The sequence below is a fragment of the Trichoderma harzianum genome (assembly GCF_003025095.1).
Source record: "Trichoderma harzianum CBS 226.95 unplaced genomic scaffold M431scaffold_2, whole genome shotgun sequence".
Lineage (NCBI taxonomy): Eukaryota > Fungi > Ascomycota > Sordariomycetes > Hypocreales > Hypocreaceae > Trichoderma > Trichoderma harzianum.
In genome coordinates this window covers 1,985,531-2,011,613 of record NW_020209250.1, presented here as the reverse complement: position 1 = coordinate 2,011,613, position 26,083 = coordinate 1,985,531, and the positions used below count along the sequence as shown (strand labels likewise).

The 26,083-nt window shown below is 46.9% G+C and overlaps 8 protein-coding genes and 1 non-coding gene across 9 annotated transcripts; 4 read left to right on the top strand and 5 right to left on the bottom strand.

Moving 5' to 3' along the window:
- Nucleotides 1-357: 357 nt before the first annotated feature.
- Nucleotides 358-748, top strand: M431DRAFT_70161 (hypothetical protein; the record flags this gene model as incomplete). The annotated part of the gene is made up of 2 exons (XM_024921803.1): nt 358-608; nt 682-748. Coding segments are annotated over 2 exons (318 nt in total), but the record flags the coding sequence as incomplete, so codon positions are not given.
- Nucleotides 749-1,481: 733 nt separating this feature from the next.
- Nucleotides 1,482-1,581, top strand: M431DRAFT_t41. Its single transcript has one exon. It is a non-coding gene; the product is annotated as a tRNA-Ile (tRNA).
- A 1,010-nt stretch (nt 1,582-2,591) lies between these two features.
- Nucleotides 2,592-3,203, bottom strand: M431DRAFT_1808 (hypothetical protein; the record flags this gene model as incomplete). Its single annotated transcript, XM_024913123.1, has 2 exons — nt 2,592-2,948; nt 3,036-3,203. The coding sequence occupies 2 exons, from the start codon at nt 3,201-3,203 to the stop codon at nt 2,592-2,594; spliced, it is 525 nt and encodes a 174-aa protein (XP_024778841.1).
- Nucleotides 3,204-4,762: 1,559 nt separating this feature from the next.
- On the bottom strand, nt 4,763-8,419 carry M431DRAFT_527727 (carbohydrate-binding module family 32 protein). Its single transcript, XM_024920717.1, has 4 exons — nt 8,290-8,419; nt 6,476-8,212; nt 6,133-6,420; nt 4,763-6,070 (listed from the first exon to the last, which is right to left on the bottom strand). The coding sequence occupies exons 1-4, from the start codon at nt 8,299-8,301 to the stop codon at nt 4,868-4,870; spliced, it is 3,240 nt and encodes a 1,079-aa protein (XP_024778840.1). The 5' UTR covers nt 8,302-8,419; the 3' UTR covers nt 4,763-4,867.
- Nucleotides 8,420-10,877: 2,458 nt separating this feature from the next.
- M431DRAFT_504119 (hypothetical protein) lies at nt 10,878-12,403 on the top strand. The gene has a single exon (XM_024918415.1). It carries the CDS (start codon nt 11,171-11,173, stop codon nt 12,107-12,109), a length of 939 nt encoding a protein of 312 aa, XP_024778839.1. The 5' UTR covers nt 10,878-11,170; the 3' UTR covers nt 12,110-12,403.
- A 111-nt stretch (nt 12,404-12,514) lies between these two features.
- On the bottom strand, nt 12,515-17,069 carry M431DRAFT_527725 (hypothetical protein). The gene is made up of 5 exons (XM_024920716.1): nt 16,580-17,069; nt 16,309-16,504; nt 16,117-16,242; nt 13,013-16,062; nt 12,515-12,976 (listed from the first exon to the last, which is right to left on the bottom strand). The coding sequence occupies exons 1-5, from the start codon at nt 16,910-16,912 to the stop codon at nt 12,575-12,577; spliced, it is 4,107 nt and encodes a 1,368-aa protein (XP_024778838.1). The 5' UTR covers nt 16,913-17,069; the 3' UTR covers nt 12,515-12,574.
- Nucleotides 17,070-17,399: 330 nt separating this feature from the next.
- M431DRAFT_13531 (hypothetical protein) lies at nt 17,400-19,658 on the bottom strand. The gene is made up of 4 exons (XM_024912529.1): nt 19,226-19,658; nt 19,034-19,160; nt 18,917-18,979; nt 17,400-18,864 (listed from the first exon to the last, which is right to left on the bottom strand). Exons 1-4 carry the CDS (start codon nt 19,593-19,595, stop codon nt 17,487-17,489), a joined length of 1,938 nt encoding a protein of 645 aa, XP_024778837.1. The 5' UTR covers nt 19,596-19,658; the 3' UTR covers nt 17,400-17,486.
- A 2,714-nt stretch (nt 19,659-22,372) lies between these two features.
- On the top strand, nt 22,373-23,684 carry M431DRAFT_74562 (hypothetical protein; the record flags this gene model as incomplete). Its single annotated transcript, XM_024922240.1, has 3 exons — nt 22,373-22,691; nt 22,752-23,234; nt 23,314-23,684. The coding sequence occupies 3 exons, from the start codon at nt 22,373-22,375 to the stop codon at nt 23,682-23,684; spliced, it is 1,173 nt and encodes a 390-aa protein (XP_024778836.1).
- Nucleotides 23,685-23,919: 235 nt separating this feature from the next.
- Nucleotides 23,920-25,961, bottom strand: M431DRAFT_134276 (hypothetical protein). The gene is made up of 3 exons (XM_024912515.1): nt 25,534-25,961; nt 24,440-25,462; nt 23,920-24,388 (listed from the first exon to the last, which is right to left on the bottom strand). Exons 1-3 carry the CDS (start codon nt 25,852-25,854, stop codon nt 24,074-24,076), a joined length of 1,659 nt encoding a protein of 552 aa, XP_024778835.1. The 5' UTR covers nt 25,855-25,961; the 3' UTR covers nt 23,920-24,073.
- Nucleotides 25,962-26,083: the final 122 nt, after the last annotated feature.

Sequence of the window (26,083 nt, the reverse complement as noted above, 5' to 3'; positions counted from 1 at the left end):
AAGCACTAACTGTCGCCCAGCGGGTTGAGTTCAATGTTTAGTGTGCATATGTATTGAGTTATACGGAGATCTGTTGTGAGCAAGCCTTGGCAAGATGCTGATGAAGAGGCTAGAATGCTGGAAGCAATCGTAGTTACGTTATGTCCGTTGACTGCAAGAACGATGCTCGGTACGATCAGCAATCACCTAATTGAGCAACGTAGTAATGCTTTGACCGCAGGTCCCGATCTCTCCCAGACTAAACTATAAATGTTCTGTGGACTGGGGGAGTTATGAGTCCAATGAGGCGATTTCACATGCTTTGGGAGCTACATCACATTCAATACTCTTTTCGAGATGAATTCTATTGATCAAGAGCCTGAGACGGCGACATTTGAGCTTCTGCAGCTACCACTGGAAATCCGGAGACTGGTATACTACCAATATTTATTCAATGGTAATAGCATGTGTCGAATATCAACTGCATACCAAATTCCAACAAGGGTTGTGGCGGAAACCGATGCTCCTGTGAACCAGAGTCAGGTGAAAGCATCGTCCCGTACAGCTATAGCGGCGAGTCTGAGATCTACTGTCAACGCAATGCCGCTTCTTTTGTGTTCATCTCAAATGTAAGCCTCCGGTTGAGATGATAGAGAAACGGATTGTAAAACAACACTAATAGCTCGTGGTTAATCTTCTCAGCTATAATGAAGCAATTGATGTCCTATATAGGGGCGCTTCGTTTTACTTTGACGATCTAAACGTTCTGCGAGAATTCCTAGACGTTAGGCGCGATGCCGGGAATGAAGACTTGATTCGGTCTATTTATTTCAACTGGACCAGCTTTGTCTGGCTACACCATGGGCAGCAATCCGTAGTACAGCAATATCTGAATGAGCATTGGTACCCGTTATGCCGGCGACTGGACGAAATGAACAGCTTGAGGATTTTTGTTGTGTCAATCAAACTTGCCACGAAGCAAACAATAAAGCGAAAGTTTGAAAGAAGTAATCTCTACCAACTACTGACGTGGCTGAGCAGCCTGAATCTGTCGCAAGAAATTTTAGAGGGTAACAAGTCATAGAAGAACAATAGTTCATTTTATGGCTGCTTATTTCGTTCATTCATGATAATAACTTTCTCCTATACTAGTACAGATAGAATTCCTTATTGGCAACAATTCATTTTATAGAAGCGTTATGCAAAGAAACTTGGAAACGAATTGAGCTCTCAACTATAATAAGGTCACGAGTGGTATAATACAGCTGGTATGAAGTCATTATTCGTCATGATAACCTCTTTTTCATCTTGTTCGAGAATTCCAGAGGATTGGTTACCGTAATGGAATATCATCTTGCTTTATGTCCTTGTGTTTGAACTGTTGAGAATTAGAAGATCTCGTCCCAGTAACTATGCGACCATCCTCTTAAGAAACAATTACCATCGTTCGTCCAACATCGGCTTACGCCGTCCCGCCTAGATTTCCAATCTAGATTTAGTGCGCTTCCGTAGCTCAGTTGGTTAGAGCTTCGTACTAATACTTCAGCTTCACGCCCAGTGTTGGTAATGCGAAGGTCGCAGGTTCAAGCCCTGCCGGGAGCAAATCTCCAGTGCGCGCTTCTTTTTTTTGGATTCGTTTTTGGAAGATCCAGATACATTAGCGGATGCATTCTTTTTGTCCCTTCAAGAAACAGGTCATCTCCCATTGTCGTCTGAATGTTTATTGTACTAAGGCATATCTCCGCGAAGCCGAAGGTGGGTTGACCTAGATGTGCCTACATATGCTCTTCACATCTGTGTAAGTGTATTCATGGCCGGCATTCCCCCCTTCTCTCGACGGTTAGCTCAAAGTCTCTTAATGAGGTAGTTGTTGGCAAATTACTGAAAGCACCAAGAAGTACAAAGCTCGTTTCAGAATAGCAAGAAGATGCATTCATTTCTCAGCTACACGAAGCGCTGAGAACCCGACTAGTCCCTTGGCCATGTATCATATCACGTTGCCCAAGTTTGGTCTACAGTACAGGGGGTTTGCCACTTTATTCTTAGTATTAACAATCTTTAGACTAGATTCGAGATATTATTCTGTCCCCGCCTCATATTACTCGAGGTCCAAGGGGAACTGTTACACACGGACACATTACTACGGCGCACTCATCGCGAATAACATGCTAGTGCTACAACCAAGGAGCATCCGAGTATCAGAAAGTTTGCTCGTAAACCATTACATCTGAGTGGCATTAGGTAACATCGGCCGGCATAGCTGAAACTGTGTAACGAGTTCTCGTGAAGCTCAGTGAGACCGCTTAGAGACTTTGTTGAGAATCTTGGTCATATAAGTCAACCATTCTGAGCCACTTCGTATTATAGTACAAGAGCTCATGGTAAGTAGCACATATCAAAACATTTATTGATACTACACTGGGAGTAACATCGACGTAAGATTTTGTCATAGAGTTGAGCTATGAGCCATCATTCTTGCATACCCATACAAAGAAGACTCTCAATAATACACACTTAACGATTGTCCCGAAGGCAATTCCGAGGAATACACACGTAATGTCGACCTAAGTAATGAGTCAAAGCCATTCAAGAACACAGAGTCAATATAGAGCTTACACAACTGGGACTTGGGCAAAGACCGAGTCCGGCGCATTATAATTTTGGCTTGCGCGGATAGCTCCAATGTAAACTGCAGCCATTTCAATTTCAGTGTCGGGATCCGTGCGGCCTACGCCCCGAATCTCCCAAATGGATACGTCAGACTTGGCTCCAGACTTCTTGTCATCCCAGATGCTGTTCGAAGCAAAGCTGCCTTGCTTGACAAGGTCCTGGCGCACACACCAGACATCGCTTGTAGCGGGCGCTTGGGTCAATCCGGTCATGGCTACGTCTCCCAATGCCACGTATCCATTTGGAGGGATTGGGCGCCAGAATGCTCCGTCTTTACTGGCGCCGCTCTTCTGGTCATTCTAGATGTGAGTGTAGCCGGTTGGACTGGCGAGTGGTGGCAGACCATTAGGGTCAGAGGGAGAGCCCTGCCCAATGAGTTGGGCCACATAACTGCCGTTGATGTCGTTATAATGAGGGACACCGACACTGCCAATGGGTCTCAGATCTCCCTGAGAGTTTGGGTGCCAAAAGCCACCGTTATGAGTAGCACCGCTGCCTTTGCCATTCCATCTGGCACTGAATGACGAAGTTGTTGCAGTGATCAGTTCAGACATATTTGATGATGGGAAGGAGTTTAACAGAAAGTGAAACTGAATATGTAGGTGTTTTGGAAGCGGATGTAGTATTTTGATGATTTGTCCTTTGCAGAGTGTTCAGGCGATTTATATATCTACGATATGAGCTCTCCCCTCATTCTCTGTGCAACCGGACTTATGTCATATATATATATTATAATGCCTCAGATGCTATGCAATGCTATCCTTTTCAGGCATACACCGACAAATTGACATCATATGTGTTCAATATTATGTCCGATCTGTAGTAATATGCCTTGGCTCGTTTGATGTACATGTTATGCGACGAGTATATATTATCCTTGTTATGAGTATTTGTAGTCAGTATATCGGTAGACACGAATCATATGGCTTCATTTGTACACCATCTTAATCTGTATTCTTATGTCACAGCACTTATAGCTGGACTGTCTGTAACTCAGGTTATAATATTCTTAGGCTCTGGAAGCCGATCGATACCTTGGGTGAATGAATGAGTAACTCTCGTTTTTCATATGTGGGATAAAGAATAGAACAGCTGTATTAAAATAAGGCTCAATTATGTTCCCCTTCTCCATTTTAAATCCTCGTTAAGTTGGGCCTGTCTGGCATTGACTGCCTCGTTGGCGCTCTCATGCTGGGATTTAGCGTGCTGTCAGTGTCAATTGTCGGAAATGTCAAGGTCTCGAGTTTAAGCCCTGGCAACCACCAAACAGTTGCTTTTTTTGTTTCCGAATGCGTGAATTGCTCGGCGGATGGCGTTCTCCTTTTGTGTCTCGGAAGTAGGAATAAAAAAACTCGCTTGTTGCGGCACCAAGCAGACCCATCCTGGTTACTGTGGTAGCATCTTCCACTTGTCCAGTTTAAACCATGTGCGCCTAAAAGTTATCTGTATTTACTCAAGCTCTAAGAACAGCCGCAGTTTAGAGAAAAGCCTGTTATTATCCAAGATTCATGGGCAACGCGATAATGACTAACAATGGAGCCTCCCCCTCCGCACTAAATGTGATGTCTCGCAAGAGAGGGTTACACTGGGTTCCATATTCTTTGTTTCAGCGTACACGAGCTCGGAAATACCCAGACCATTCGGTCCCGAGTAGAGTTTCGAGACATGATATCGTAGTATTGACGATGAATGGAAATGAAAGACTGCTTATAATGACATGAACTATATAAATCATGGAACTTGGCCGAGTGCATTTCTCAACCTTTGAACAATGTGTATACTCGCATTTTCGCAAATAAAACCCCAAATTTGAAGCGCCATCCATAACAATGCAAGCTGTGAGTCTCACACTCACCATTATTTCTTCTGTCTGTACGGCAATGCCAGCTGAGCGGTAAGAACGTGACTGCCTTGTCATACCTTAATTACACATACTCAATTTTTTTATTAGAAACAAGACGAATAGCTGTTGTGTGAACTACGATTCTGCCGAGTCCAAGTCTTTGTCGTATAAATTCCGACATTAAGACGTGGAGCGGCTTTGCCTCGGCCACTTGCTTCATTTTTTGTGGAACAAACATCCTGCGGCACTGGCTTCGCAAATATGTACATTCTGGGACATTAAAATTTGTGTAAAATTATTGATTACTCTACAACGAATAATCTATTCATACAAAGTCTTTATCATTATACAATCCTAATTACATCAATCATACGTCTATTGGCGGCGACGTGCAAAGCTGTCTGGGTCAGACATTGCGGCGGCAGCACGCACGTTCAGCTTTCTCTTGCCATGATGACCAGGTGCGCCTGTGTGTCCTTTGCTGTGTCCAATGATGGCCCATTCTGCAACAGTGGCTCCAGTGCCGTTCTTTCCTACGACGTCTGCATGATCGAGCCCTTGGTTGCCAACAATCAGCAGCGACGCATATCGAGAAGCAGCAACAGGCTGTGACAGAGTGACATTGGTTGTGTTGCCAATGGGAATGGCGATGACATTCAAGTCAGTGGTCTTGATATCGTATGGATTGGACTGCTTGATGTTGGTCAAAGAGGAGACAATCTTGTAGTTAGAATTGTGCTTCTGTGACTTCAACACTGTAGCTGGGTCGCTGATGGCCTCGTTGTGGAAAATGACGGTGGCGTTGACGGGAGGTGCCTGCGCCCAGTCGAAATGGAAGCCCGAGACCAGAGATCCAACGTCTTCTTGATCAAGAGACACAGTAATAGAACTCAACTTGTCAGCAGAGGCAGGCTGCCACTTGGTAGAGGTAGCACCATCCACGGCCGCGATGGGGAATTGACCAGGTACATAGTCGTTGGGTGAGCTTGCAGCATGGCATTGCACCAAGTTGCCAGCGTACGTTTGTTGAGAGCCAATCTGCTTGTTAGGAACAACGACTGAGCCCTTGACAGGCAAATGATAGGCCGTAGGGCTTTCTTCAGGTCCAGAGTGAATGGTGATGGTCTTGCCAGCAAAGCGTTGGTCAGCTCCATCAAGCGGAGCAACACCGCTAGCACGGCTGATAGTTGTGTGAGTATAGTTGGACCAAGCCGAGATAGGCCAGCCGCGCCAGTAAAAGGTTCTGTATCTCAGATAAGGAATCTGAGGAGGCAGGTTTGGCTCAATGTGGATGAAGTCATCGGGCACCAGACGGAGACCGAGATAGCCGAAGAGAACAACCTGGTTGGCACCACCGTGGCCAGTAAGGAATGGGTAAGCCGGGTGAGTGCCGCCGTTGATGCTGGAATCATCAATGATCTGCTCTGAGAGCTGGTAGAAAGGTGCGCGAACGTAGGGCTTGAACGCGTATTGAGCATAGGTGTAAGCCGAGCATCCTGATGGTGAGATTTCATTAGCCACAATGGAGAAGAAGGCGTAGGTCATGGCAGGTCCATCTGGAGACTGCTTGTTGGCGTACTGTATAAATGTTAGCATCGTGCTCGCTGATTATGGGCATTTGCTTAATCATTGAAGCTCACATAGTCGAGATCATTGAGGGCATCCTCAGTAGTGTAGTTGGTCGTGTAAGACAGAGGGAATGTGACCATAATCACATCGGCTTGCTTGACCACTGCACTGCCGTTCATGGTGGTAAACTCTAGGGTGACTCCATTTTCACGAAGAACTAAGGCATTTGATGCCATTTCATTCCAGGTCTTGTTCTGCTCAATGCCAAACTGCTTGCGGAATGTGTTTGCATTCTGGAGAGTCTCTGCAATGAGAGGCATGGTGTATCCACCGGCGTCGACGTGGTTCGCGTATTCGTCCTACTACATGTTAGCCAAAGAAAAAGGAAATGCAGACAAGAACGGGGCAAATTACAGGGTCAGTCATGTTGGTCAATGTCCACGCCGTTTTGTTGGGCTTGAGTAGGTTGCCATACAGCTGGGCAATGGAGTCATAGACAGGGAAGAGGTTCTTCTCAAAGTCTTTTGTATCGCCGTTCACAACCCACTGGTTGACAAGAGCCAATCCGATATCTCCATTCAGATGGTACTCGTAATCCCAGCAAGGGCCGGTAGCAGTGCAGTTGCCATAGCGGCCACTGGTCCACGGGAACACGGCGGCAGATGCAGAGAAGAAAGTCTCGTTCTGGGAGCCTGCGTAAGAAGTCTTGACGTTTTCCTTGGCCTGGCCGTATCTTGCCAGGCGGTAGTTTACGATCCTCTCAGCAGCTTCCGGATGCGCCGCAAGCAAACCAGGCTGCATCCAGAGGTCAGCATCCCAGAAGACTTGTCCGGCATAAGAGTCAGAAGTCAACCCGCCGACAGAAATGCTGTCAACGTTAACTGGGGCCCCGTTGGCTGCCTTGCTACCATTCTTGCCCACTGTGTTTTGAAGCAGGTAGTAGGTGTTTACGACTGCAATAATGGCCGAATCAATGATGTAGTTGTCGTTAGGAAGCTTGCCAGTCTTGGGATCGGCGAAGCTGTCGACGGAGCTCTCAGGCATGACATTCGCCCATTCTGTGACATGGGAGTTCAGAGACTTGGAGTATCCGTTTTTCAGCGCCGTTGCTGCTGCCGACTTGGCGATCTGCTTGGGATTCTTGAAGGCATCAGAGGATGCACCTCCAACAAATTTGGTCACTCGCACGGCACGTCCTGCTGAAAATTTAACGGGAACAGCCTGTGCGATGGAAGATGCGTTGGTGTGCACGTATGGCTTGTTGTGGACAATCTTGCGGCTCGACAAGTCTACACCTCCAGAGCCGGTGATATCGGCGTACACGTAGGCGGTGACATTGGCGACACCATTTGGTCGCACGGCTGAGAAGATGGCGTTTCCATCCTCGCCTGATTCGACAAAATCGGTGCGTACTGCTGCGAAGCCGTCGAGAACGTTGACAATTGATGCTTCCACATTCTTGGATGCAGTGACTTGCAAGTCAACAACAGCCTGGTTAACATAGAGCTTGTTGGCGAAGATGCGGTATGAGATGTCGAAACTCCCTTTGTTGCCCTTGGGAGTCCACTTGTATGACCAGCTCAGGACTCCTGCCTTGTAGTCATAGGTTGATCTGAAGTTGGAGATGGTTCGGTTATCAACTGTTGCATCAAGGTAGGTGTTACCACCAAGATCCAGGATGAGGCCACTCCAGTGTGGAATACCACTGATGGCAGTGTCAGAGCCGTACTGTGAGATCCAGGGGAAATTGGTTCCGTTCATAACGGGCTGGGAGTCCCAGAAACCGGCGATAGTTGCAAACGACTGTCGCCTGGAAAACAGGGGCCAGCCACTGATGACATCGCCATTCTCTTCAGTATCAAGCTCAAAGAAGGGCCCGACGCTGGCAACGTTGATGCCAAGATAGCCGTTGGCAATGGAGCCTCGAGACTCAAACGCGCCCTGCTTCAATTGAGTGGTGCTGAGGAGCCAGTTGTCTTCGTCCCACGTTACTCCAGCAAAGTCGGTCTTGTAGACGTTCTTGCTAAACTTCACTCCTGTGCTCGAATCGCCATTTCTGCTCAGGCATTCTGAGACGCGATCATTTGATGTCGCGCCATAGGCAGGGTGGACAAGCTGAAGCAGTGGCAACAGCGCCGTCCCTGAAAGAATCTGAAAGGGAAGACAATTAGCATTATTCTGTTTGGCTGAGTGCAAATGATACGTGTAAGGGCAGGAGGGGTACACACCGTTGACCGCATTTTGCAGCTCGTCAACTGGCTTCACGAGCAGACACAATGCCAGTGAAACAACCTGAGGTAATACACGTCGCGTCTAAGATGTCCACTACAGAGTGTCGCAATTGCATGCAGACACGAGCTGAGGTTTCATCGAAGCACTGGATATGCGGCATCCTGCCCGGTATTTAAGCCTAACTTGCTCCCAGTTCCAACGTCGGTAATTCTCCGCGCAGATCACCGCTTCTGGCTGGTTGTTGGCAACGGGGTGTGGAGAGGGGGAAGACATGATCTGGGCAAGGCTGGGGTTGTAATACGGAGAAACCTGATCAACCATCGGCCCTGGTCAGGATCATCATCCCCAAATTCGACTTTTTCATCATCGTCTTCTGTTAGCTCGACTTGGCTGCTAGACCCAACCATGTCGTCACTCCGTTTAGCCGTCTTCCAAACCTGATCTCCTGCATTCTGAGCATCATTTGTCCTGAATCGACAAACAAAGCCCTGACGCTAATTACGTACCGTCTCCACGGCCTCAATCAATTTTCACCAGTTGACACAGGATTGACAGGCCGCTGGGAATTACCCCACAAGTATCCCCAGACACGGCAATGAGCCGGGAAAAGGGCCGATAATGCCGTAGCACCACCGCTGCTACGCCACAAGGCACCAGGAGAATCAGGCAATGGAGGAGAGCGAACTTGTAATAAGAAGGAGTAGCTAATGCATGCAAAGGCCTAGTTTCGGTGAACAGTGACATGCTATTGTAGCTGGCCGTTGTGAAAGTCTGGTCATAAGTCAAGGCACCACGGCTCGCTATCCGTGTTCTCGTCGGTGAGGCCGCGGCAAAAGTTCCGTCCTCGAGGCACGCGCTCGCTGGATCTTAGCCCACAGCCATACCGAGATTGCCGGGTTTGGGACACTAGAAACGCAGTGTACTCGTGGAAGCATTTGCAACCCCTTGTGTAGGCGAAATGCGAGTGTGTACATGGTATTTGTATCCTATTAATGTGATCGGCAGTAATGCTTCGAGATCATTCGATGCGGAGAGTGAGCGAACTCTTCTGCTGGTAAATGGCGGGGCCAGAAGCATCCCTAAAGTTGTCAACGCACGCTTACTCCATTGTAAAATGCCTGATTGCCAGACATGGAGTGGAGAGAGCCCCAGAAAATTCGCGGCAGATGGTGACCGAAGTCTAGAATCTCAACGTCGATGCAGGTAAATTTTCCTGTTCTCCAGTTCCGCGCATCAGCCCCTATCCATGCCGGCCCGACTACATCGTCACTTGGCTGTTATAGTCAATGGGGACGCCAGTTGAGGCTTACTTCGTTCTATACGAGTACATACTTCGGTCGGCTGTTCCGAGTTGATGGATCATTCAGCTCAACGTCTTGGCTATGCGGCTATTTTACTTAGTTGATGGATTTGGTTAGCATCTCTGCTTTGCTTATCAACATTGTCAGCTGTAGAGTAATGGAATCGCGTTCAGTAGATAGAAGAGTTGAGGAGTGAGCATTTAAATGAGCATGGAAACTAGGCGCAGCGAGTCATTCGAAAACCGATCCCGCTCTTGGAGCTGATGGCAAGTCTTGGCTCTTTTTATTGAATAATCATTAGTTATCTCATTATTAACGTCCATTAAGAAAGCCACTTACATGTACAGAGTGATGACAGTATAATATAGGCGTACACTCCCATTGTCGTAACATTAATAAAACCGAGCAATCTGCGGGTAGTGTAGATGTCTACATTCTGATATATTACTCTCGCTTTCATCTCTTGAATTTGGCCGTCTCAATACTGAAATAAACGGATTCACGAGGCCTCATAGCCATATAGACTTATAATGTCGTGTGATGTGGGAAATGTACATCGCCCGCGTTTCCTCTATCTCTGGCAAAGATATCGTTCATATGATCTTGTTAGTCTTATTTGATTCCAGATATTACGCACTGCTGCTAGCATCATGATAGAAAGCATTGGAAAACTTGAGCAACAACCATATTGTTAGTTGTTCAAAGTAAAGTAACATAATATCTTGCCTATACAGATATTGTTAATGCCACGCTATCAATAAGTTCTGATGCATTCTGGGTAAATCATTAATCTTTGATGATAGAGTTGGGTGCGCATCGAAGAGATGGGCCCTTTTTCTTTGCACTCATTCGTGAGAGTTGCATGTGCACGCATGACGGTTTGGTGACCGGATGTTGCACGTAATGAAGATTTTGATGAGCAACTGTAATGAAACATTTCTGATAATCTCAGGTCATGTAAACCTTTGCGACCGAATTAAAAAAGAGGATAAGAATTCCAATACGACACTCTAGGTAGCGCCAGGCAGAGAGAGTGAACGTGACGCGCCTCCGTTCTCTCCTGTTCATCCATTTCAAGAGTTCTTATCGTCGCATGAAAAGCCTTGTAGTTGGAATCTCACATCGCTAAGCCTCGCCCTGCTGACACGTTAAACTGCCTTGAATCACCGTGGGCTTGGCAGTTGTCATATTTTGCCCTAAGATGAGTCATATATCATGGCTACTAGAGATTCAGACCACCACAGCCAAATCTAGTAATAATTGAAACTCTATTCGAAATTGCCTTTTGAGCGCGCAAATCCTGTCCAGCAGAATAAAAGTTTCCGAGAGTGACACATGCGCTACTGAAGTTAATATCAACGCACCTTGTCGCCCGAGTCACTCGGCATCTCCTGCTTAATACCAGGCTTGGACCTACCTGAGCAGATGAGCAGGGAAGCTGTCATCACGCGCTTGATGTTTATAAAACTTGTGCTGCTCATCCGCATGTTCAACAATGCCATAGCCAACAACGCCATCATTCTTCTTTAATCGATATATTCAGCTAGCTAGCCAGGCATCGACGCAGAAAAGCAGAATGGAGCTCAAAGTAGTCGATTATCAGCAAGTCCTGCAGGATCTGGACAAGGGTGTCCCGGTCAATTTTAATACCAACTTCCATACCGCTGCGGATGCACCAGATCTTCCGATCCCGTCTAATAAACCGTACAGCTATGAAATCTGGCTGCCGTTGGTATTGAAGTCTCGGGGAATATCGATTTCCGACCTTCAAGTTGTCTCGCTCTCTCGTGCGCGAATGAAGATCCTGGTCGAGGCTGCTGCCGCATCCATTCATACGCGTGTGCTCAATCGATCCTACGCCGAGGACCTCGAAGATGATGTCTACCCTGCCTTTCAGGGCCTTAAGTTTCCGCCTGAGGGGCTCTGGATGCGCTTTGGAGCCTGCTCTCCCAAGGATGGTGCCCAGTTAAACCCAGGGCAGCGGTCGATTCATTCCGTTGAGGACATTATACTTCGCATCACCACGTCGCTGAGAACTTGGAGCGCTCTTACGAATATTCTTAACAGTGATGATGAAGTGGGCCTCGTCTATTTTCTCCCATTTAATGACGGAATGAAGTCTGCAAGAGAATATCGCGTCTTTTGCGTTCCCAACTCGCTGGATATTTCCGCCGTCAGCCAATACGAATGGCATAAGCCATGGATCTTTGCGAACGAAGACAAAGATGTGATGACAAGGGCGGCTCAAAGGATTTTTAGGGGTATCCAAAAGGTCCATGCGGAAATTATTGCATTCATGAAAGCTCATGATGATAAGTCGCTGGAGAAATTTATTCGGAGTCAGGGTTTTACTTTCGATGTTCTCTATGACGAGGTTCCGGGACAGTGTATGCTGATTGAGCTCAACACTTTTGGTGTGAGGAGCGCATGCGGCTCTTGTCTCTTTCAGTGGTTGAAGGATCGTACTCAGTTATACGGAGAGACAGGTGAGGTGGAGTTTCGCGTGGCAGTGTGAGATTGACATCTGATGGACGTTGGGATCTGATGGATGTTGGGAGGGGAATATACATCTCACATCACGACACCACCGGCCGTGGTGAGGTTATCTTGGCTCGACTAGCCAGTTTACTTTCGTCGACAGCAGGGCTACCCGACTTTGATATGGCGAGGCTCATTGCAACACGACATGGATTTCGCGTGTTAACTTATGTATGATACCCTGGGCTTCAACATTGAATCCTTGACTGCTTTTAGTTCAATAAAATATCGATACTCGGATTAGATACTTTTCTAATCTATATAAACAAGCCTAATATTTTTTTTTCCGTGGGACTTTAATGCACTTACAAAAGTTGAACGGACTAAAAAGGTTGGGCAGCGTAAAAAGGGCCAATAGCTCAACTGTATACTAAGAAGATGAGCAGTATGGAACTGATGGGGTATTAACTAATCTGCAAGAGAAATGTCTTTAAATCCATTCTCAAATAATGTTCCATTCCAGCAATGCCAAAAGAGAAAATACCGATTCTGCTTCGACTTGTTTTCCTTCACGTTCAAGATGTTGGCCAGTGGCCAAATATTCCGCGAATATCCCGGACACATGACAATACTCCCATGCTTCGCCAAACCCGAAACCCTCCGCTTCGTTGACTCCTGCTTCATTTTCAGCATCCAGTTCTGCAATGTCTTCTTCTGTTATATCATTTTCTTCATCTTCTTCTGAGAGTTCAGAATCTACTCTATCACTAATATCGTCCTCATATTCATCAACCATTCTCAGAACTTCGAATCCATCATCCACGCTGGACCGTCTTGATCTCGACTTATTGCATTCATCAAGTATTACCTGGCGCATTACTGATTCCGCTTCGCTATATTTTGCCTGTGCATTCAAACATCTGCCCTAGAAAAGTATAACAGTATGTGTGTAGTCCCTGTCTGAGCCACAACAATTCCCAGAGCTTTTAGGGAATAAAGCGACAAGAATCTTTTCAGCTTCGGCATGCTTCCCTTGGTAGAACAAGACTCGAGCCAGCCATAACGTAGCTTCAAATGATATACCAAAGCTTTGTTCTGGGGGAACCTTGAATCCTGATTGAAGAATGTCCTCTGCGTCTTTGAATTTGCGCTGTGAGCAGAGTGATAACCTCAATAGCAATGGATTTGTCAGAATATATGTATCATTCCCCCCGAGGTTCTTTTGCTCTATTATCAATTGACTGCGGCGGAATTGTTCTTCAGCCTTGGTATACCTTTTTTGAAGATAGAGTGCCTCTCCAAGGGCGGTTAGGCTGACCGCGGTTTCTCGATCATCACCAAGAACTGCCGCGTTTATAGCTGCAGCCCTGCGGAAGTGGCTTTCAGCTTCTGCATACTTGGCTTGGCTTAAAAGTGAGTATCCCAGCCAAAACAAGCTTCTCGCTGTTGATTTGTCTTTCTTTCCAAGAGTGGCTGCTCTCATAGAAGCGGCCTGACGAAAGTGGCCCTCAGCTTCAGAAAACTTCTGCTGCCTATAGAGAGAAAGTCCGATCCAATGCACGCTCATCGCCGTCTCTTTATCTTTATTCCCAGCCAATTTTCTGCGTACTGATGCGGCTTGGCGGAAGTGTTCCTCTGCTTCAGTATAATCGCCTTGTTGATAGCGCGAAGACCCTAGCCAATAAATGGTAGTTGCTGTATCCTCATGTTTCAGCCCATGAAGCTCTTTACGTAGCGATAGAGTTTGACGTAGATACTGCTCTGCTTCAGCATATTTTTTCTGCTTATAACACGCATATCCCATCCAATGCACACTATTCGCTGTCTTCCTGTGCTTGGGTCCAAGTAAACTGTGGCGTCCAATCCAAGCGATTTGGTGCGCATGAAAAGCTGCCTCGTAGTCATGAATATCGCCATTGGTATAGCCGATGAGTTCCCAGACTTGGTACTTCATTTTTTCATCGTCATCACCCAGCCTAGTCAGGACCATGTTGAATATCTCAAGGGCATTCTCAGGCCGTTTGAGCGGCCTGCACAGTCCGCCAAATCCGATAAGGACAATGGTTGGAAAACTATTCATCTTGCTCTTGAATAGACGAAACAGCATGTCAAATGGACTCAATAACTCTTTTATGTATCCATGTCTGCGAAATATTTGCCCAAGCTGGGACATCAAGTCGGATTGTTTCGACAATGGTAGTGTGTGATGATCTGCTAACAACTGAATAACTTGAGACAGATTGTCTTGTGTTAACTGCTGAACTTTTCTGTTCACAATTTTGCCTTTTTGTTTATGGTTGGCCGCCGAGCGAGAAGCGTTCGAATCGTCTTCTTCGACAAAACTGAAGAATTCGCCCAAAAGGCGCACTCGTTGAAACTGCCAGTAATTCCCAGCATGTGCTTGGTATATCATCCGAAACTGTTCTTTCATAGTGCCCAACGAGATTATGACATTGAATGGGTCATCAGTAAGCCAGTCAACAGCTTCCCAAAATTCTTGCATCGTCACGGCCATGGACCCATCCATGAAGCAGGCGACGATGAGCATTTCGAACCAGGAAACAAGGTGCGAAGTAGCAAATTGCTTGATTCGAGATATGGTCTCTGGGCTGGGATCCTTCATCCTGTTGAAATGATATGTAATGAACCTGAATGCGTAGGAGAAAAGCGGTGGGTAGTCGAGATCCTTCGACATAAATAGGCCTTCTCGTTTGTGAAACCACTCAAATCCGTTGTTATTGATGCTCTCGACACATATATTGCCAAATAACTCGTGGGACTCTGACAACTCGATTCGTAATATTGAAATTTGTGAATTCCACAGTGTCGCGGCTCTTGTCAAATACTCCTTTGCTGTCAAATGGACAAGCCTGATCTTGCCATTGTCAATGTCAATCAATCCTCGACAGGCTCGTAAAAACATTTTCTCAGGATTGGGACCTTTGTATGCGTCTAGATCATCTCTTTCATACTCAGGTCGGCGCATTCGAGATGCAATGGCATACGCGTGCTGAAGCTCTTTCAGCTCTAAAGTCCTCCCAGAGGCAACAAGAAGTCCTAAGATATTTTTGGTGGGCTCTAGTCCCGTTTCCCCATTTGATATAATAATCTCGTGTAAAATCCGGTCATATGTATTTTCAATCCCGGATGGTAATCGCTGTAGTATCCGCTTGATGTCATCCAGACTGTATGCCCTACACAGCTCATTAATTGATAACTGTGCCCAAAGAAACATGCCGTCAGCCTTCTCTAGAAGTCCATCTATGATCATTTTCTGAATGTTTGGTTGTTTTAAAAGCTCATTCTTTTGTGTTTCGGTTGTGATGAAGGCTTTGAGATCTGCATGGAGGAGCTCATTGGTGACGCGAATCCAATGAGTTGAAGTCTTTTCTTCAAACACATGGGATCTGCCGAGTAAAACAATCTTAAGGTAAATAGAACGGCTTATGATATCATGAAGGCGCGCGAATAGGTCCCCAATCGAATCCCGGCATTCATCAATTCCGTCAATCACGAGGTACATCGATGTTTCAGATTCGGCCATGATGGTGCCAAATGCTCCCCAAAGATCAAGTGACGTGGGATCGCCCTTCGAAAAGAGAGATTTTATATTACTTTGCACTGTTTCATCCGATGTCAGCCGCAGGGCATCGAGTAAATACCATCGCACCAGATTATCAGCATCCTGTTGACTTCTTTCAAGGCCAGAGAAGTAAAAGTACATCGTTTGCTTTCCTTGTCGCTTCAACGCTTCAGTAATAGAGGACGCAAGAATGCTTTTACCACATCCGCTTTTTCCTGAAATGAATAGGAAGCGGTCAGCCGCATCTTTGCTTTCAGACGTATCCCACTGAACAAAGATGGGATGTGAAAGTATCCATTCACAGGTATTTGGCACTTTGGCTTGGAGCTTTCTCTGATGCGCTTCCCTCATGTTTGCCGCTCCGAGGGAGCTGATTATCCTTAGTCGCTCTTGTTCCCGGCGATACTCTATAAGAACTATTAGTAGTAGAAATCAGTGAGTTAACACGATTAAGCATGTACCGTCTTGTTTAGCAAGTTCAATAGCAACAGCAGTATTGTGCACGCCTTGAATATGAGACTTCAGCTGGTCAATAGACCTCTGAAAGCTTTCTTTTGGAGGGCTAGTCATCAGTTTCCATACTCGAACTTGTCGCTCACATTAGCAAGTTAGTCCGATAGCGGTGCTCTATTGACTTCAGCACGTCTACGTACCCGAAGTGCGGCGTTGGAAGAATGCAAGAGATTCGACACAAAAACCTGCCACATCATTAAAGATTTGAAGCAATTCTGTTTGCATGTTTGGATCTCTCTGCAAGTTCTGGTAAAGCTCCATGCGCGACATATTCTCTGTCAAAACTTCCACCATGGCTATGATGTGATGCACAACATGTGAGTGGGATTTAGATATCTGTCATTTTGCCGTCACATTAGTACATGCATTCTCACCATAACAAATATTCATCCCATCGCCAGGCTCTCTTACCTGGAGAATAAGCTTCACTGGAGCCCATAGTGGACAAAAACAATCTGCTTTGACCTGTACTGCAAGTTCTATTATAGAAGAGAGCGACTGAAGCCCTTCTGTATTTCGCTGGAATTGCTCTAGCAGCCTTGATGAAGCCTTGTTCTTGTGTTTGTGCTGCTCTTCATCAACGTATTTTATGAGCTGAGAGATGCTTGTTGTCTGGCTAACACAGCTTTGGAACAACTGGTCTCCATTGTTTAGCTGCTCGAAAAGCGATTTGGCATTGGTGATTGCTTTTTGTTCAGGAGTCATCGCTTGAAGATGGCTGGTTGTCGCCATTTTTACATGCATTTAATGAGAGATGTCGAGCGCAGTCTACCGCGACTTTCGTGAGAATAGCTCGTGGAATGTGTGGCTCGCCCATCCGTGGCTGCAGCATCAAAGGTTCAACAAAATAATCTTGGGTGCGCGCCAAATATCCCATTTACATCAGAAGATCAACCTTGGATGATTTTTGGTAGTATTGAGTTTGAAAATGCTCGCCACGCGTTTGTCCGGTCTCTGCATACATGTAGCTTTCAGGCTGCCTTTCGAGGTGATGGGCTAGCGCCAAGATTTCATCGTCACTCGCTGGAAGGATCACTTCGCCTCCGCATTTATCAGCCATTCATGGGAGTTTGCCTCGCAAGGCATTTTTCGGCAAAGATGCGGCTTTTAAGTATGATGTGCCTAGCTACGACAGTGCTATAGTTGACACGAGAGAGCGAAGCGCAATCATACAAGTTTGAGATAGAACATTTAAGTACTGTAGCCTGCATTTAACCGCATCTGCACTGAACTCATTTACTACTCTACTTGATCGCTTGAATACTCTTGCACAGTTATATTGAGAAGTTGCAACTGACTTTTGAAAAACATAATGCCACTAGGTAACCTTTTTCTCTACAAACTGCCATCCCCTTCCTGCTGCCTCAAATTGGACATACAATTTGTCGGCTTCTGCCGCCATTTCGTCCATGAACCAGAGGTCTTTGAAAGATGCTTCAGGATCCCTAAAAGCAATCCCATGAAACATTAAAGGCAGAATAGATGTTTTGTAGTCCTGGCCGTTAACTTCAAGTGTCGCTCGGGTCATGATTATCGCCCCGATGAAAAAGACGATCACTCCAAATGATGCTGTTGCTAAATACGAGATCCATTGCCATTGGATCCGTATGCAAGTCGTGTTTCGGTACGATGTTCCGTTCCAGAAGCTATCTCCTATTCCGCCCTCGCTTGAATCGATAGGATTACTTCTTCCAAAGGTTGTCATGCCCTTGACCAGTCCGTCAAACGCTCGCTGAACGTCGGCAAATTCCAGTACCCCTCGATTCCATATGGCCTGCCATTGTATTTCTCCGTAGAGAAAATATCCAGCTGGTGAAACCAGCGTAGATACTTCTGTGTTTATGAAGGCATCGTTGTAAAGCAGTGCGCTCATCGCGCCTAACTGTTGCTCGTCAATCATATAAACACATTTCGGGCGTACGATTGAATCGTTCACAACTATGTAGGAATTATTTTGTCTGTAGTAAGACACGTTGTAAGCCAGCCATTGAGTATCCGGGCCGATGTGAAACCCGGCATGTTGTAAAGCGTTTCGTTCCGTCGTATTGACGCATGATACATCGACAGAGCCCATGTACTTGTTGTCGTTCTCATCACCGGATGACCAGACCTCGGAGGTATTCAAAACTTCCTCTTTGAGAGTGCCTATCTTTACCTCTCCAGTGTAACTGATAACGCAAGGGTTTATTTCGCACACCGCAGCACCGTAGGTCCGGCAACGCCATGGGGTAGTGGAGTTGTCTTTACATTGTGTGAGCTGAGACGCCATGACTTGTACTGAAGCAACCGGAGAAACTGAAGGTATATTTTCGGCTACCAGTTTGAGGACACCTGAGTTGCCACTGACATACTGTGAACCTGTGTTGACTGAGAGAGTAATGTTTGCGGCCTTCCAATACCAAGTAGATTCGTTGGTTTTCACCACTTGGTCAGAGACGTCTTTACACTTTGAGCAGAAGCCGGAAGAGTGATATGGATTTGGATAGGTGCAGTTTCCTGTCGGGCAATCGAATGTTACAGGTGGGATCAGACTCTCATTGAGCATTCCTATCATCATTGGGCCCATAGCACCGCCGTTGAGGGTATGCACGTTCGAAGGATCGGGATCCAAAAGATTGGCGTGATGCGCGGTCGCAATTGTGCTTCTGACAGAAGGGTCGACTACGGTACAGTCCTCAAGTTGGACCAATGCTTGTCTAAATGCTTGGTTAGCGCAAGCTATACAAATGTGAAGAATTATTTTCCTACCCGAAAGGATCGACTAGAGTAAGAATAATCGTGAGAATCGCCCCTAGGACTGGTACCAGTCGCCTACAAAGCCATGAATCAGCGAACGTCCCAAATTAGACGATAAAATCTTTATACCTTCCATTTCGATGCGTCCACAAGAGGCCAAGGGATCCAACCACTCCTCGCGAGGCACTATCGTATTGTTGTAAATCCCCAAGGGGGCGAGGTTTTCTATACCAAACCCACTTCAGCTGACCGATGCCTTGAAAGTGTCAACACATCGCCGTTGTCATCAGTGTTTGTATCGGATATTTTATAGAGCCGTACCATTAGACACTATCAGTGCCAAAGAAATCTTGATCAAGAGCGTACATATTGCCACAAAGGTATTGATGGTGATCATAAGAGGCCAAGACGACAGTACTTTTCCTTGATATGGACGCAGCCCCAAGATGAGTCCAAGGAACACGCCGATAGCAAATATGCAGGATAGCAGCTCAGGCCACCATCTGCTGAACGTGGACAAACTGTGTGCTTTGATCGATTTCTTCTCATTCGTCGCCCACACCTTTTCCCACTCCAATTCTGGTTCTGAGAGTCGTGATGAATGGATCTCCGCCTGCTTTTCGTGTTCTCGGATGAGCGAAGAGGCACTAGATTGCTGAGGGGAAATCTGGTCGAAGTCGTGTGACGACATCTTGGGAAAGATTTGCCAAACAACACTTGATGATTTAGTTCGCTTCTCGTCCTAACATTACTGTAGGCGCATTTGAGGCTTAAAACGTTGTTAAACATAAATGAAGAGGAACCTTGGTTTCAAGTTCCGACATCTTTTGGTCACCTGATGGTTGCGCCCTATTGGCATTCTTCTTGCCTATTAATAGCATTCGGGTCACACCTATGCGAGTTCCGATCAGCAACAATAGTGCCCCAGATCGCTCGCTGACATTGATTGACATCGAAATACTACAGTAACATCCTTGCGCTCTATGACTCAAAGCATAGTTTAAGATAAAGTGTTTTCGGAAACACTTGTATTGCAAAATACAGTGTCTTTACGCGCAAGAGATTATGAACCTCCCGTTCCTGTTGGTTTCTGTTGAAACAAGACTTCTTCGGGTAGTTTCGAAAACCACTTGGGCTGGGTAAAATTAATTTGTCGCAACCACCTGTATTTACGATAGGTTTAGCACTCCTGTAGGATTCAACATTTTACACAAGTGCTCTTTGCGGGGGCAGGCTGAAATGCCGATATGCCGAAATGGTTGCCTGTTACACCACCTCTAAATGGGAGAGGCAATAGGAAACTTGACAATAAACGATGACTATTAATAGCTAACAGAACGTAAATATAATGGAAGTTGCGAAAGAGCGCACAGTGGCTCTCGTAGTTTGCTGGATTATGTAGTCCAAAACTATTCAAAGCCTGAGAGCTACAGAAGATTGCATGAAGCTTCTCTGGGTCTCTTGTCTGTTCATCAACATTCAGTGAGGGCCTGTTGCGAGATAGGTAGGAAATGGCCCAGCCCCGCTCTCACGCACAGTGATTACTCTGTATGGAGTAAAGGATTTTTACGTGCTGACCATCCTGCCTACAGATGGCGTGGCCGACATAGACCCCAGTTCGAAAAAAAAATGCAACGGCAATTGCTGCATGGGTGGTTCTGTAATGCTGCATGCAGAGCCTCATTTGTTTTGGAGCGGCTAAGACCACGAGTTAAATGCCCTCCTGTGGATGGATATATACCACAAGACTGAGCAGATGGACTAAACATTCGTGATGCAACTAAACACAGAATTATTAAGCCCTGCAACTGCTCAGATGTAAACGAAAGAAGGGCTCGAGGTTGTTGTGCAAATTATGCTGGGGAGAGTAAAAACAACATGCATGCGGGAACTCAATGCGTCTCTCACTTCCACTGCTTACCGACAAGGATACTGGAAAATAGGCTCCATATATCGACAGACGATCACAAATCGTATATAATCCTTCATACGTATGTCTGATTCTCATTTTATCTGAATTTAGGGTAGGCTGTCATGACGGGGAAGTGGAGCAAAGAAATCGCAATGAAGGTTCGCTAGGGCAAATCCATTGCCAGGACGGGGTCGATGGAATAACTGGGAACATGGTTAAGCATCTTTATCTGTTTGTAGTCGTATAGCGAGACAGAAAGTTTTGTCAGTTGCTTACGGTTAGTAGCCGTGCCCGTGGTATTGTCAAGAAGGGAGCAACGGGCCTAGAGGCACCAGCAAGTAATCCCAGTTTCCCCAATGGGCCGAGCCGCTGCTATAAAGACAACGCTATAGCTCCGCAAACACCTGACGACTCTGAAAACGGAGGATATAGTCCGCGGAAATGAATCCAAACTTGCTCCACCTAAAGCATGCGTACATTGAGTGGTTTACATTGTTCGATACGTGTACAAATATCCACAAACATACAGGGCTATATATGCGAGGAGCTGCTACTAGCACCACTAGTCTTGATATTCGCCACGATCTATTTCCAATGGTTGTGGCGTTCTAGGCTCCTTAGTGTCTTTCCGGCTTAATTTTTACCTCTCATGATCCAGTAACTGGGACCACAGTGTAATGGCCCTAAGCTGTAAAGCATAGGTAGTAATAACAACACCACCACCAGTTGGGCATTCAACACCAGTTGGGCATTGAAGAAAATGTTGGTTGGGAGTAAATAAAGCCATAGGCTTCTCAAAGTAGCTGCATATGTGCATGGGCCGCAGATGGCTTTGGCTAAAGGTTTAACGATGCAAGTTTCAGTTGCCCATATCTGCCTTGTGTGTTACCTGTCAACCAAGTTTGGTGATTGTGATTGTCACAGTGATTCCGCCTCTCGATCTTGTCGATGCAAATTGTGTCCGGGGAGGTAAATCGCCAAGGGCAGCCAAGAGTTATATTATCGACATTATACCCGGCACTATAAAGTGCCGGTCCGGCTTTAAAAGAAACGCTCCCGAGATACTTGACCGTTCCCAATGATGGGCGCAATCGTCAAGAAAGATTGCCCCTGGGCGCTACCCGCATTTTACACCGCACAGACGAAATTTCTGTGGAGGAGCAGGATCTAGAGTCAATAGCTTCACCTGAAGAAGACGCTAACAGGTCTTTCAGCTGCTCCAAAAACTCGGCTATTGGCGTAAACACCGCAATAGTTTGGCGGTCGATTTCCCAATTTTGAGTGAGGCTGAGCTGGACCTGCATTAATCAGGCAACCTAGATTCAGCAGCCAGGGGTGAACCATGGAGCGGCGGTTAGCATGATGAAGCTATCTATGGGGTTCATGGGGAGAGTGAGAGAGAGGGAGGCAAAATCATAACAATGGCGACGACTATGGATCTATTAGACTCATGGAGTAAATAAATAAATAGTTTTGCGTGTAGACTATCTGATCCCTTTTGCTCTTGATCTCCTCTGCAACCTGGTTCAACGTAGCAGCTTTCCATATTCGTCAAGATGGTCAAGATCAACTCCGTCGTTTCCCTCCTGGCTCTGAGCTCCAATGCTTTTGCATTCGGCCAGCCCAACCGCCACCCCCTCCCCGTCGTCGAGGAGTTTGTGACCTGTACCACTGAGCTGGGACACCAGGTCAACCGCCATGTCCCGACGCACTGGAACTACAAGACGAGGACTGTGACTTACACCGAGAAGTTCACGACAACTCCTCACCCAACCGTGACGCCGACCAAGACCAAGACGAAGACTGTTACTTCCTTCGTCAGGACGGTGACCACGGAGCCTGCCGAGACTGATATCGCCACCATCACGTCCACCGGTGAGTATAAGCAATTCGTTGTCTATAAGGGTCTGAAAATACTGATTGACGGATAAAAAGGCACCGCTTTCTTCACTACGACAAACACCGTGACTGAGACCGATACCGAGACTGACACGACCACCGTCACCACTACTCCTACCACCACCATTCCTGCTCCCGCAGACTTCACCCCTATCTCCCAGGAGCCCGGCTTCGTCCCCAGGATCAAGGGCCGTTCCGCCAACAGCCTCGTCGAGCGCGGCAACACTCTCCAGTGCAAGGGCGGCCGAGGTGGCCCATCATTCTACCCTCCCCTGCACCCTCAGTCCGTCACTTGCACAAAGATCATCGAGCCCATCGTCATCAAGCGTGTCACCGTCACTGCCAAGGCTTGCACCAGGACTGCCCGTCCCGTCACCAAGACCGCCACGACCACCGTCTTGAAGACTTTCACTCACACCGAGTGGCCTTGTGAGGTTACCAGCACGGTTACCGCCACTGCAACCACCACCATCACCTCGTCGGTTGACTCGACTACCACCACCACCACCACTTCTACCTGTAAGTTGATTCTCATTAACACATCCACATACTCCAACCATCCAAAGACAAGATCAGGCAAAACTAACATCCTTACCAGCCACTGAATCAACCGTCGCTCCCCAGCAGACTCTCCAAGCAGTCTGTGGCCCTGCCAACATCATCAGCACTGCCAACGGCGGCGAGGGCATCTTCAGTGTCAGCACTTCTGGATCAGGCGATTTCGTCCCCGTCAGCGGCGCCACGACCCCATACAGCTGCTGCCTGGCCTGCTTCAACAGCGCCACACCCTGCCGAGGCTCTCTTTCTTTCAGCACCGGCTCATGCTTCCTTGTCGTCGGAACGGACGGCGTTTGCCACGCAAACCAGTTCACTGGCATCGATTCTTATGAAACTCAACAGGGAGCCTCTACCGCGAGCGTTAGCAACGGCCCCTGTGGTATGTTGGCTAATGGCGGCAGCGTCAACTAAATTGATGGGTGAATGACTCTGGGGGTGATTATGAAAGTATCAGTTGCTACGAGTACATTACTAGACGAGCAGGTGAAAGACAAACTAAATAGGGACGTCTTTCGTATTACATCTATTTCGATTATAGAGTACATATTTTAATGACCATATTGGATTTGTATAGCGGTGCATAGTCATGGAGTTTAATGCCTTTTATCTGAGTTAATTAGTTTCACCATGAGAGAATACAGAGTTGGCTCACTACGTGTGCGTGATAGTGATGTTCTATTATAAATGTTTTGTGCTAGGCAGACTAGCTGAGCGAAGTGAAAATATGCCATCCGATTGACATGATTAAAACTATATATGTTGTGAAAAGTTATGACCGATCACCAGTCCAATGTCTCGAATCAATGAATAGCTTGCTGAACCCTTGGATAGACCCTGACCATCTCTTGATATAGCTCGGGGTGGTCTCTTATCATGACCTGAGGATCCCAGCCCGCGGCAACAAAGATGGTGTCAATACCACTGCCAAGAGGGGTCGTGAAGACGTGCCCGATCTGGAAGCCAATCAAGAACGCGTAGGCCATAACAACGGCAGTGAAGCCTCCATTGCTATTATATGGGGGGTCGGTCTCGAGGAGGTACAAATAGGCAAAGAGGGCGCACGCATAGCCGATGAAGATGGCGCCGAAAGAGAGAACCGGGCCGACAAGACAGTCCTACTGTTTGTTAGCGATGGCTGCCTGACGGGATGCGATTGTGTGACTTACGTTGACTAGAGCATCAATGCCGCGATCCTTAATCATTCTCCAGGTGTCCTTGGCTGACGCAATGTAAGCTTTGCCATAGAGGGCAATGTGACAAAATGCGTATCGATTGACAAATTGCACAGCCCATTCGATGATGGCTAATATGCAGCTCAGGACGCAGAAAATAGCATAGGCAGCCCAGCCGCCAACACCGCCCTCCTTAGCACCCTGAGATCGAGCAACACTGCATAATTGCTTCAGAAACTGGATAAAGGCTACTATGAGACTGCCAAAGCAGATGGAGCCAAAGCTGTAGGTGAGCGCTCTTTTGGCAGCACCGCGTGTCGCTTTCTTGGGAAAGTTATGAGGAGAGAAATACCAAGATCCATAAACACCAGCGATGATGGTATGGATGGTACTCTTTAACCACTCGGAGATCCAGAACATGGCGAATGTCACATAGACGACCAGGCCAATCACCTTTCCATGGCTACAGTTGTTTCCCGAGACAGAGCATCGTGGGTTGTCGGGCGAGGGTTCGTAAGAGACGTAAATTGCAACAAGCGTAACCGAAAACCAAGCAGCCAATGCTGTGGCGAAGAGACCTCCGATAAGACTGACAAGGTAGACATGGCCGTATTTCTTACTTACGTCAATACTCGTCTTGAGCATTAGGGCTGAGAAGGGAATCCGGCCAATCCAGGTCCAGAAAGCGAATATGAGGAAGACTGCAAAGATGAGGAACACTATACCCGCAGACCAGTATCCCCTAATCAAATAGTATATGGCTGTACCGAGTGCCCATGCAAGATTGAGGATGCCAGTGATCCAGATGAATGCTTTAGGGAAGAGGCGCGCCAGCCAGACGTATCCGTACGAGAAGACGAAGGCGATGACCAAGCAAAAGGCGAATAGTATAATGGTATTGCTATTCAACGAAAAACTGTTTATATCATCGTAGATGCCGTGGCCATTGAAGCCCTTTGTGTAGCCGTGAATCGCGAGACCCGAGATGGCCACATATCCTGCGAAAGCAAGGATGAACTGTGACACAAGTACTCCGGTTAGCTAATACGACATGTCTAGAGGACGCGATTTAGCGAAAGAAAACGTACAAGAAGTCCTGCCCACCAATCATTGTACTTTGGCTTTTCAAGCTTAAAGGCGTCGTTGAACGAGTATTTCTCGTCGTGGACTTGTGGAGGATTGAAGCTGTAAGGCGGAGGCGGTCCATACGGATGATCTTGGTAGCCGTTGGCAGGCTGCTGGTTGCTGTTGTATGCTGGATTATAGGCGGCGTTATTGTTGTTGTTATTGTTGTATCCCTGGTTCTGATATTGATTCTGGCCTTGATCCTGGTACTGCGGATGTTGCTGCTGTTGTTGCTGCTGCTGCTGCTGGGGATCGCCCTGCAGGTACTTGTCCGCCTCACCCATTGTGGCGCATCAAATTGGACTTTTGCTGCTGATGGCGGCGAGAGGAAAGGCTGGCCTGTACAGTCGCGGAACTTGAATGGTAATAAAACAGGAGGGGTGAAGAAGGGAAGAGACCGAGACGGCACAGAGCATCGAAAGGGAGTGATCCATTCTCCCAAGGAGCTGCAAACAGCTGTAGGTTCCCGCTCTAAGTGCATGAGGTCATGGCGCCACAGAGGCTCGGTTAGTG

What these genes read in the sequence shown, in the direction of transcription:
- M431DRAFT_527727 (XM_024920717.1), bottom strand. An exon ending in TGACCAACATGACTGACCCT is followed by an intron (nt 6,421 to 6,475) that starts GTAATTTGCCCC and finishes AACATGTAGTAG; the next exon opens with GACGAATACGCGAACCACGT. An exon ending in CCCTCAATGATCTCGACTAT is followed by an intron (nt 6,071 to 6,132) that starts GTGAGCTTCAAT and finishes ACATTTATACAG; the next exon opens with TACGCCAACAAGCAGTCTCC.
- M431DRAFT_504119 (XM_024918415.1), top strand. Translation starts at nt 11,171, where the DNA reads ATGGAGCTCAAAGTAGTCGATTATCAGCAAGTCCTGCAGGATCTGGAC.
- M431DRAFT_527725 (XM_024920716.1), bottom strand. Translation starts at nt 16,912, where the DNA reads ATGCATGTAAAAATGGCGACAACCAGCCATCTTCAAGCGATGACTCCT. An exon ending in CTTCCAACGCCGCACTTCGG is followed by an intron (nt 16,243 to 16,308) that starts GTACGTAGACGT and finishes GTGAGCGACAAG; the next exon opens with TTCGAGTATGGAAACTGATG. An exon ending in ACAGGGACTACACACATACT is followed by an intron (nt 12,977 to 13,012) that starts GTTATACTTTTC and finishes TTGAATGCACAG; the next exon opens with GCAAAATATAGCGAAGCGGA.
- M431DRAFT_13531 (XM_024912529.1), bottom strand. Translation starts at nt 19,595, where the DNA reads ATGTCGTCACACGACTTCGACCAGATTTCCCCTCAGCAATCTAGTGCC. An exon ending in TGGACGCATCGAAATGGAAG is followed by an intron (nt 18,980 to 19,033) that starts GTATAAAGATTT and finishes ATGGCTTTGTAG; the next exon opens with GCGACTGGTACCAGTCCTAG. An exon ending in ACTCTAGTCGATCCTTTCGG is followed by an intron (nt 18,865 to 18,916) that starts GTAGGAAAATAA and finishes CCAAGCATTTAG; the next exon opens with ACAAGCATTGGTCCAACTTG.
- M431DRAFT_134276 (XM_024912515.1), bottom strand. Translation starts at nt 25,854, where the DNA reads ATGGGTGAGGCGGACAAGTACCTGCAGGGCGATCCCCAGCAGCAGCAG. An exon ending in ATTGGTGGGCAGGACTTCTT is followed by an intron (nt 25,463 to 25,533) that starts GTACGTTTTCTT and finishes CTTGTGTCACAG; the next exon opens with TTCATCCTTGCTTTCGCAGG. An exon ending in GCATTGATGCTCTAGTCAAC is followed by an intron (nt 24,389 to 24,439) that starts GTAAGTCACACA and finishes AACAAACAGTAG; the next exon opens with GACTGTCTTGTCGGCCCGGT.